Raw genomic sequence first — 11157 nt, forward strand, 5'->3', positions numbered from 1 at the left:
GCCAGGCATAAAGACACATGTGACTTTAATAACTGGATGTAGGGCCCGATGGATAGGGTGTTAACAAGAAATATCTGCCAACAGAGCAGTTTTGAATAAGAAGAGAGCCCTGTGGAGTGGGGTCCTGTGAGAAGCTTCAAGGAAAGCTGGAGCTCAAGTGACACTGCACTGGTCCCTAGAACAGTGGGGATCACTGGAGAGAGAATAGCATGGTGCTTAAATAGCACAGGCTCTTTATCCAGACAAACCTGGGTTTAAATTCCATCATCATAACTTATTAGCGTGTGACATCAGGCAAAAGTATTTACCTTCTCTGGGGTTTCGTTTTTATTTATTTCTCATCTGAAAATGGGAATGAAAACACCTCCCAATAATGGACACCTCTTGTTGATACCTTCCCATTAACGTTCTCTTTTTCTTTGGTAACAACTTCCCCTTTCCCGGGGGCATGACCATTCCTTATTTTCTGTTCATATAGTTTACTGGAATTGATTGTACCCCCAGGTCTAGATATGAGCATGTTCTCTAATCAGGGCCCATAGGACTTAGTCCCAGGGCTTTTGCTGGAACAACAAGAAGAAGGTGTTTCCTTTTCCACACGTGAGTCTGGGAAGACATCAGGCGGTAGAGGCCACCAGGAAGACGGAGTCCGCCTGAGAGTGAAGCTGACACAGGAGAAAATGGGGCTGAGCAATGGGGAAAGTTCAACATGGGATGGCTAGCAAGCCCCTAACTGCATTGAGTGGACCTTGGGTCACGTTAGACCTTCTGACTTTCCAGGCCCATGAGCTAGTATCTGTCTAAAATTGTTTTCCCTTCAAACAGGTTGCATTTTCCCATCACATCTTGAAAACAAGTTTTGATCCGTAAATTATTTCACATTATTGATTTGAGGGTTGCTTGTACATATGTATGCAAAGAGCTTGGCACACAGGAAGTGGTCGGCAAATGGGACTTGTTGCCAAAGATGCGGAATGGCGAGTCATTCACAGAGGCGGCCTTGAAACGTGGGGAACAGTGAGAATATGTACACATGCTCAGATTGAGGATGGAGTTGTAAGAATTTTTTTGCCTCTCTGCTATCTAATACAGCTGTCATACGCCCCCTGAAGGACTCCAGTGAAACAAGACTGGTATTCCAAAATAACAAAGGTTCATTGTTGGGCAAAGTCTTAATGTTCCATGTGTGAATTAGTCACAGAATATATGTAATCACACTCAACTGTGCTTGTTTCCAGCCAGCATGACATGATCAATAAAGTAAATCTGAACTTATTTTTAATTAAATGAAATAGCCCTCAGATTGCCTTGTCTTTTGCATAGATAACAGAATGCTGATGGGTTATAATTTAAACAGTCCTCTATTACTTTGTCCTAAACTTGAATCAGATCCCAGCCAACCACATTCATCAACTTCTAATAGCAAACTCGGTTTTTGTCAGGGGTTTCACTTACTCAAGACATTTGGGTACCACTGATCCTCCAATACCATGTTCCCCTTCAATGTCATGATCAATGCCTAGGTTCTTACCTACTGAATTGTTAAACTAACAGTTATTACTAGGGGATGTGGATGAGAAATAAGTCTTGGATTTAGGGCTGATCTTTAATACTGCAAACAAAAGCCATGGACCCAGACGGACCAAATTTGAAAACTTAGTTGTATTCTATATTATGTATTATGTTGGATGCATTACATAACTTTTCATTTCATCAAAATGAGGGTAAGAATCCCTACCTCACAAACTTGTTGTGAGGATCAAATGGCATGGTTTATCATGTGCCTAGACCATTGTAGTTACTTAACAAGTATAAATCCCTATTAAGGAACCTCATCTCAGTTCTCCAGTCTGTATTTTTTTTTTCCTAATGAGAATCTATTCTCCCATTTTATGATAACAGAATCCTTTTTTTTTTTTTCCTTTTTAGGAATTACCTCTCTCCCAACCTTGAACCATGCAGTTTGATTGGGTCTCAACCTATCTCCTATTTCAGCTCCCAGGGTAGATATGTATCTGATCTACATAAGTAACGCATCACCTTATATTAATATGACCTTGATCTAAGGCAGGCTGCTCAGATTCAATTCCTGGAAATACAGAGGAAGAGGCAGACTGGTTTGATGAGGATTCTAAGCTGTTAGAATATAAGGCTAAGCTGATGATGTCCATCATTTCCACAGATTGGAGAAAGCCAACCTGAGAATGAAGCCAACATGGGGGAAAACAAAACTAATAGATGTAAAAAGTCAGCACTGTCAATATTATTACTATTAGTCAGTGGGCACTCAATACAGTTCTTAGGTGTCAGGTATGTAACCAACTCACAAGAAACATATCATTTAATGAAGTAAGTGTGACCTTCACTTTACAGAGAAAACTGAGGCACCCAGAAGTTAAGTAACCTCTCCATGATCCTTACTTAGTAAATGGCAAAGCTAGAACTCAGCCCTCAGGGCCTCTGAGACCTTTAACCTCCAGTCTGTACTGTCTCTGATATAACTGACTCCTGACACAGTAAAGAAAAAGGCCACTATCACAGTTAGTTAAATGAAATATAAAATAAAAACACCCATTCTATTAAGGGCAATATTGTGCTACGATGTGTTTTATAAGATGCCCTATACATGCAAATTGGTTTTGGAAGCAATCTGAACTCCTTGGGGGGATATTTATATTTGTGTTATCTATAGCAATATGAATAGCAAACACTGAGATGATATAAGAATAAGCCCTTATATTCCACAATGATTTTACAATTGCTATTGACTGCTTCTGGGGGTGGCATAACTATTGCCACCCAAAATAAAGACATTTCTCAAGAGTACCAGTTGATAAGGAAAATATAAAAATTCATCTTCATTTTTCTCTATGGGAAATGCTATGTTATTACCCAGGGTCGCTTAACAATTCAGTTTAACACTAGAAAATTCCCTTCAGTCTTCGGTCCCTTCCACACTCCCATAGCCAGGCTCCAAGCAGACTTGATTAAAGGGGGCTTCTTTTAATTATGCTTGCTGAAGAATCCTAGATAGCCCCCAGAGCTCCTATATAATTTGAAGCAACTTGCTTCCAGCAGTGAGTCTAATAAATATTGCTTTGATTGACACCTTTTCTGCCAGCCTTAGAAAGTTGCACAAAGTCAGAAAATGCAGATCATGTGGACAGAGACCAAGAAATTTTCATTAACGGTCATGTGCACTGTGTACTTTACAAGGTCTCATGCCCTCTCTGGAAAAACCAACTGAGCTTAAAGAACCCAGGGGGGCCATTTGCCAAGCCCAGCTGGAGAGATGCACATGCAGGTACGGCTGCCAAAAGAGCTTCGGGTTGTCTCTGCTCATCTGCCTGAATGGGCTGGATTTCCAGGGCTCACAGCCCCAGCCCAGAAAAGAGGGCCAAGAGGCAGAGACGAGGGAGTCAAGTCCATTGATTTAGTAGCGCATAGACGTTGAAGCCAAGCTGCCTGTGTTTGGATCCTGGCTCTGCCACTTTCTGGCTGTGTGACCTTGGCTAAATTACTTAACCTCTTCATGCCAAAGGTTCCCCATCTGTTAATGATGATAATGCAAACCTTACTTCATAAAATTGTTATGAGGATTAAATAGCTTTGAATGCTTATCACACTGTTAGGGATTGAATGGGGAAGATGTATCCCTCTGTTCCCAAAGGCAGAGGGAGGGGGTACTATTTATTTTACTTGGCATATGAATTAGAATTCAAACACAATCATGCGTAACATTTTCAGAAAGATGATATTATGACACTTGGTTATGGCTTTGCTAATCAGGCTTTCAGATAGAAGACCCCCATTCAAAGATTGGATAAGAATGACGTGAAATCAGCACCAGCCAAAGCAATGATGGGGCGCATTCACCTCATAATACTGTGTGTAAAGACCGTCAGTGAGCTAGAAAATGCTGTGTACCATGTGCCGCTTCACATGGGAAACCTTCTCAGCTCAGTTCTTTCCCCCTGTCCCTCCTTTTCATCCATATTTTCCTTTGTTTCTATCAGTGGGAACAAACTTGGATCCAGTACGCCGTGAATTTTAGCTTTCTCTCTTCTGTTGCTGGGTTCGTGTGGAGATATTTTCAGTCATTGGGAAGCAGGACTCGAGGAAATTTTTGTCCCTCGCACTTTCTCCTTGGCAAAGTGTCAACTCCATTTCCAGGCTAAATTAGGAGGATCACATTCATTTATTTCAGTCCTTCGTTTATTTCTTTTCGGAGGCCTTTCTATGCAAATATAACACCAAGTGAAAGAGAGGATGAAAAAGGGAGAGAGACATGAACCTTTCTTCCAAAAAATGACTTTATAATTTATAGGCAAACCACATAGAGGTGGAAGGTGTCTCATGTACAAGGGACAAAATGAGGAAGAGAGGAAGAGAAGAAATGCTGAGCAGAGAAGGGCGATTCAGTGACAGCTAGAGCTGAATTCCCGGAGAAGCGGCAGGCCAATCTGGACCCAGAAAGCCAGGCTCCAGCCATTTCTGAGCAAGAGCAGCAGGAGAAAGAGGTGAATAGCTTCCATGAAACAAAAACCCCCTTTCGTTACAAATGTCTTTGTATGATGGGGGAAAGAAAGAAGTAGCATTCCATACAGAAGTCTCCATGTGCTATCTGTGAGCCGGTTTGCTTGCAAATATAGCTTGTTTCACTTTTTCAGGCAGTTTCAACAGTGTGTTTAGAGGTTTCACTCATGCAGGTCTCTGGTTTCCAAGTCCCATGGGGATTTTCGGGCAGTGTTCAAAAGTAACTACGAAAATGCATTCCACTTGGAAGTGTATGTAAGTCCTAAGGCTGATGAGAGGCAGTGTGATTTCAGGAGGAGTAAAAGGGAGACACCTTTTTCTGTCCTAGTTGCAGGGAGCTCATTGGTTCCTAAAAGGTCACTGCCCACAATGATTGTGAATGATGTTAGCAGGGGATATGTAAACTCTCGTCTGAGCTAGTTCATTATAGTACTGTTTATACTAGCAAAAGTCTGAAAACAGCCTAAAGGGATTTTCCATAGGCAGATTAGATAAATGAGGGTAAGGTAGAGTCACATCTTTTGGCAGGGGTTAGGCTGTCAATTCAAAAGGGATTGACAGGTAATGTCAAAATTACACCAGAATGTTCCATACTTTGTTCTGACTTTGCCAGGATCTCAGCCTTTGGAAACTTGAAAGCCAAAAGGAACCCGTGTTATAGCCTTTTTTTTCCAATTGGAGTCACCCATTCCCATGGAGGGAGGCCACCTCTAGTTTAATCAGAAAGATGGGCTCAAGTAGTTAAAAAACAAAACAAAATATTATTACTTTCTTTGACTCCTTTTTTCTTTTGCTGTTCTCTTCTTTCTCTTCCCTTCTTTTCACTCCCCTCCCCTCCCCTTACTTTCTCTTCCCCTCTTCCTCTCTCTCTCTCTTTCTGTCTCTCACCCCATGTTTCTCTTTATCCCCACACACTTCCCACCAACATATATAGTTTATTTTTGTATATTAAACAAGGCTAGGATTCACCTTCAATCTATATCCTTAGAGTAAAATGATACATAACCATTAAAAAAATGATGACATGTATTATTAACTACATCTCCTCAAAAACAAAACAAAAGAAACAAAAACATGTAGAACAGTGTGCATAAGCTAACGTTTATGTAAATGAAAATTTATGGACTGAATGTTTGTGCCCCCCTCCAATTCGTATGTTGAAGCCCTCACCCCCAAAGTGACAGTACCTGGAGATGGGGTCTTTAGGAGGTACTTAGGTTTAGATGAGTTCATGAGAATGGGACCCCGAGGATGGGCTTAGTGCCTGTATAAGAAAAGGAATGGACCACAGCTCACTCTCTTTCCACCATGTAGTAGGTGCTCAGTAATTACTTGGGAACTGTCACCCCCTTTTTCCTGATTTCTTTTGTAATGGGAATATCTATCTCATGCTTATCCCACTGTTGTATTTTGGATGCTCATGATTTACCTAGTTTCACAAGTTCACAGATGAGAGGAATTTTGCCTCAAGATAAATCATACCTTGAGTCTCATCCACATCTGAATTAAATGATATTTAAATGAGACTTTGGACTTGAGACTTTCATGCTGATGCTGGAACAAGTTAAGACTTATGGGGCTGTTGGGATGAAATGAAAAATATGTATTGTGCATGTGAAAAAGATATGAATTTGGAGGGGCCAGGGGTGGGAATGTCATGGGCTGATTTGTGGTCCTGGATTCATATGTTGAAACTCTAATCCCTGGTGTGATGGTATGAGGGGGTAGGGCCTTTGGGGGGTAATTAGGATGAGATGACATCATGAGTGTGAGGCTCCTATGATGGGATTAGTGCCTTTATAAAAAGAAGAAGAAGAACCAGAGCTCGAGCTCTCTCTCTTCCCACCACATGAGGAAACAGCAAGGCTGCCCTCAGCAGTTCCCTCTGAAATACCCTGGCCTTCACCAGGAACTGGGTATGTCAGCCCTGGTCCTTGAACTTCCCAGCCTTCAGAATTGTGGGAAATAAATGTATTCTTTAAGCTACCCAGTCTATGGTATCTTGCTATAGCAGCTTAAGCTAAGAATATATTTGGTAATTTGTACAACATTTCTAGAAGGATAAATAAAAATCTAAAATATTGGTTGTGTCCAATATGATGAGAAGGTCCAGCAAACTTGAACTTGGAAGTGGGAGGAAGATCTACTTTTAGACTAAATAAAAGCTACTTATTTACATGGAAAACCTTTATTTGAACAGGCAATATATGTGTATGAATGCTTCTAAGTAATAAAAATCACTATAAATTTCTATTTTAAGTGTCTGGCTCACAAGTGTCAACAAACTATAACAAACAACAGTTACAAAGCCCCTGCTATTCACTAATCTCAGTGATCTATTTTGGGTTTGTTAAGAAATTTGTGACACAGCTTTAACATTCCCTTAAAACGTTCGCTACTCCAATATCACATACTGCCTTAGGGGGATGTGGGCACACCCCCAAAAGAACAGACCTCATGTGAGAGCCCTGGGTGAGAAGAAGGTTTCAATGTTCATTTACCATGTGATATCATAATATGTGACAAAAGAAAGTGAGACTTACCAGTAGAACCTGTTTGGTACAACCCCTTCCTGGATAAGCTGCCACCTTCTCCCAAATTCAGCAGAGCTGTATAACTGTAGAGGAAAGAAATTACTTAGCACCATGATCCTATGGTACATCAGATGCACAAATATCAGTTCATCAAACCAGTACTACTAATAATAGTACTTACCAGGTATTGAGCATCCGCCACATGCAGGTAAATGCTCTACATCATCTCTACGCCTCACATACATTCTGCAAGGTGCATATTCATATCCCCATTTTACAGCTGAGGAAACTGAGGCTCAGGATTTGTTGGAAATCACATGCCCGCTAAATATTAGAATGAGCTGGGATTCTGCCTGGTGACAATGTCAGCTGCATCACTCGGCTTAGCGTATGCAGATTGGGTGGGACACAAAGAAATGCAAAGTCTAGACCTGGCTCCTGAAGAGGGGATGACATAACCTGACTCTGACTAAAATAATGCGAAATGCACGAGGCAGCCAGTGATAAAAGGATGCAAAGGAAGGAGCCTCAGCAGTCAATCAAGAATGCTTCACCGTGTAGATGCTCAGTTGGGATCCACAGGAATGACAGCATTCAAAGTGACAACAATGGGACAAGCATTACTCACGAAGGGAACAGCATAGGCAAAAGTGGTGAGCTATGCGGGAATAGGATATGAATAAGTCTGGCTTATCTAAGTAAATTTAGATACAAATAGGCAACATGGAAAAGGCTTTGGATGGCAATTTAGGGAGACTGAAATTGATCCTGCAGGTAAGAGGAGACAGTTAGTCTTTTTAACAGTAACCAGAGGAACTTCAGGCTATAACAGCATCCCACGTTGACTAACTTCTGACTTAGTCATCCCAGTGCTTCTCATGTACTATTTCATTTAATCCACACACTATCCCTGTGCTATACTTGTATGAAGTCATCTTGACCATTTTACAGATGGTGATATAGCTGGTAAGAGTACTGAAGCTACACTGCTTCAGTACTCTCTAAGGGCAACTTCATAGGAACACTGCTCATGAGACAGGGTCTAACCCTCCACTACTCCACCCACTCTTAATGTCTTTCTTCCCTTATATCTTATTCTGCCTTGCTCACTTGTCACCCCGACTCCCCTTCAATAACCTCTGACTGCACCATGGATCCCTCTTGTGTCCCCAACAGTGTCCTCTGGTGGCAGCCCAGAGAGTCCTGTTGTTGTAAGCATTCTGGTTCCCACTGGTCATTTGGCTACTGATTGGAAAGAAAGGTGATTCAGAACAACTTTCTGCTATGTGCCTGGTCTACAGCCTACTCACACCCCAATCTTCTACCATCGCATTTGCCAAATCCCACAGTGAATGAATGGTGAGTCACTGTGGATTGACTACCATGGTTAACCTGCCTTGTCCTCCCTTCCCAGCCCAAGCACTCAGTAAAGGGTCAAGTGACTCACAGGGTGGCTCACCCAGGCTGTGGATGCACCAGTCATGTCCAAGGAACAAGGCAGCTCAAGACCTGACCCTTGAAAAAGCTTCCTACGCCAATGTGTCCATTGGATCAAAACACATCCTGAAGCCAAAAGAAGCTGAAATATCTGGCTGCGAAAGCAAGCAGTTCTATTGGCTCCAATCACACAATATTTGGGCATCCAGCCAAGGAGAATCTATGGCGTTTTTTTTCAAGCACTATTTTTTTTTTCTACCCCATCATGTCTGGGGAAGAACGTTTTCCTAGGTACATTTCAAGCTTGATTCATTTTAAGAGTGCTAAGGAGAGAAGTGGACACAGCTCCCCTCATAAAGATAACAGAGGGTGGGACAACTCACTCCCTGTTAACTCAGAGCCCAAGCAGCCAGAATATGTACATTCTGCCTCTTGTTCCCAGCATGCCAAGAACAATCTGCACTCCAGTACCAGACTGGCAAAGCAACACCAAGCACCCTACCCGGACCTGGGCGTCTGCCACTTCTCTCCCCTTACTCTGTCTTTCTGAAAACTCAGAGCCACACTGCTTTCCACGAGTTTAAAGGGAACAGAGTTCGCACCACTGTGTGTGCCTCTGCCTATATATAAATGTACAGTAATATACAAATATTTATACCAATGGAACAGCAGTTTGAAATAATAATTCTGTGTGAAAAGTGGATTCACATATAGGCTGAAAATCATATATAAACTCTGAGAGCTCATATGGCTACACCAAGAGATCGCTTATGCCTGCTCCCACACAAAATTCATCTCCGTGAGGAACTGGTGGGTGACAGCATCTGTGTGTGTGTGTGTGTGTGTGTGTGTGTGTGTGTGTGTTTTCCTTCTATGTCTTTTTAAATTGATCCCTCTAGGCTTGGATTCAAACCCGTGGACCAGTCAGGTATGTCCCATGACATTTGTTTATATCCTCTTCGAAGGGCTGCTTTGTTATTTATGAGGATCCGGAGGCCCCTCAAGCAGTGGGTACATCGAATGATCTAATAAACCAAGCCTCTCTTATGCTGAGCTGTATCCTTTTCAGTTTCTTCTCTCAAAAGCTACCCCTGGTTATTGGTGGAGATGCCTTCTCACCTTCCCATTCGCACCTGGGCTTAGCCCTCCTGCCATATTCCTTCATTGGTGCTTTCCACTCTGGCAGAGCTGGCTTCAAGACATCTCTACCTCAATGCCAGTCTTCTGAGTAGGTCCAGGTCAAGGCCACCTGTCTATCAACCCTCTCGTATACTCTAAAATTCCCAGAGGCCTCATTTCCAAAGAACTGTGGTACAGCTACAGATGCTATCAAACTACAGGACACATATTTATATTCAACTTCCTTAGGAGCCTTTCAAGAGAGCCTTCTACAAACGCAAGGGAGAAATCCCTTCCTATCTAAAATCACCCTAAAATATCTGACACCACTCTGTATGTTTTGGATGGGAGATCACAAAGGTTTTATATGTTAGGAACCCCATCCCTCTCCGTACAATGTGTAACCCATAGATGTTCAAAGGGGAAAAAAGTATCAATTTTGCACCATGCAAATCTCCTAGTGATGAATCTACCTAGTAAAGTACCCAGGTTTCCGAATGGATGGACAAAGGTAATTTATCAGAGGACTATGTTTGGCTTCCATGGATCCAAGGCTAGAGGCCTACATCTAAAACTAATAAGCAAACCAAAACTGTAAATATATCAGTGCATTTGAAATTCTCAAGGATTTGCAGCAAGCAGTTCTCACATATTCATTCACCCCTAGACAAAGCTTCTCTGTACAGTCCACCTATCACTTCAAATGTGTCTCCCCTAAGAAGTTAATTGTCCGGCCTGGGGTTCTACCAAGAAAAGGAGAACATGACTCACAGCCATTGAAGTTAATGTGTTAATTAAACCTGCAGAGTCTACCAGCAAAGTTCTCCTCCACAACGAAGGAAAGGCATCAAAGCCTTTACGCAACGACTGTCTCGTCTGCCAGTGGAAGGCTTTGTGTAGAATGTGTCAATGTCCTTTAATAAAATCCACAGAGTTGGCAGCACCTAAATAAGATTTATTTCCCTCCGTGTGTCTCCGGCTCCACGGCTTTTTTGGACTGTCAGAACACAGAGCGGAGAACTATCATCACTCTCTGTCACGTCAGAGGCAGCAGCAGTAGCTTTCTCCAGCAATGCTGAGCCTTGAGAAAGATCAGAGAGGATGAGAGAATATCTGCACCAGCTTTAGGGGAACAACGTTCCTCTCCTAACCCGCTGTCATGAGCTGCACAATGTGATTCATGGAGGGTTTGGGGGTGGGGGTCTGTTTTTGTTTTGCTAACACTGGCACAAGAAATTGGGGGAAAAGACTGAAGAGCAGAAATTTTAAAAGGGGGGTGGGTAAGACTTTAAGACAGAACATTCTTCCTGTCTAAAATCATTCTAAGCTATCTGAGACCACTTCCCTGCCTTTGTAAATATAACTCAATAATTCAATGATCACACACCTGATGCTCAGCTATGCGCAACAGCTGTGGGCAGTCTCAGTGCCTAACCCTCCGCTCTGTCATTATGCTGGTCTGGGGCTGTCACCGCTGTCCCCTGCAGTGCCCCTCTCCTGAATCATCCATCTTCCTTCCTTCCATCCTTCC

At 42.4% G+C, this 11157-nt stretch overlaps 1 protein-coding gene across 6 annotated transcripts in view; it reads right to left on the reverse strand.

Annotated features, from left to right (window-relative positions):
- SORCS1 (sortilin related VPS10 domain containing receptor 1) overlaps positions 1-11157 on the reverse strand; it is a 528833-nt gene that overhangs the window by 162382 nt on the left and 355294 nt on the right. For all 6 annotated transcript variants that reach the window (XM_019661209.1, XM_019661205.1, XM_019661207.1 and 3 more), the window contains exon 5: positions 7080-7153. In XM_019661209.1, coding sequence (XP_019516754.1) covers positions 7080-7153 — 74 coding nt within the window. The remainder of the gene's footprint in view (positions 1-7079; positions 7154-11157) is intronic.

This window comes from Hipposideros armiger, unplaced genomic scaffold (genome assembly GCF_001890085.2).
Source record: "Hipposideros armiger isolate ML-2016 unplaced genomic scaffold, ASM189008v1 scaffold_339, whole genome shotgun sequence".
In the NCBI taxonomy this organism is placed as follows: Eukaryota; Metazoa; Chordata; class Mammalia; order Chiroptera; family Hipposideridae; genus Hipposideros; species Hipposideros armiger.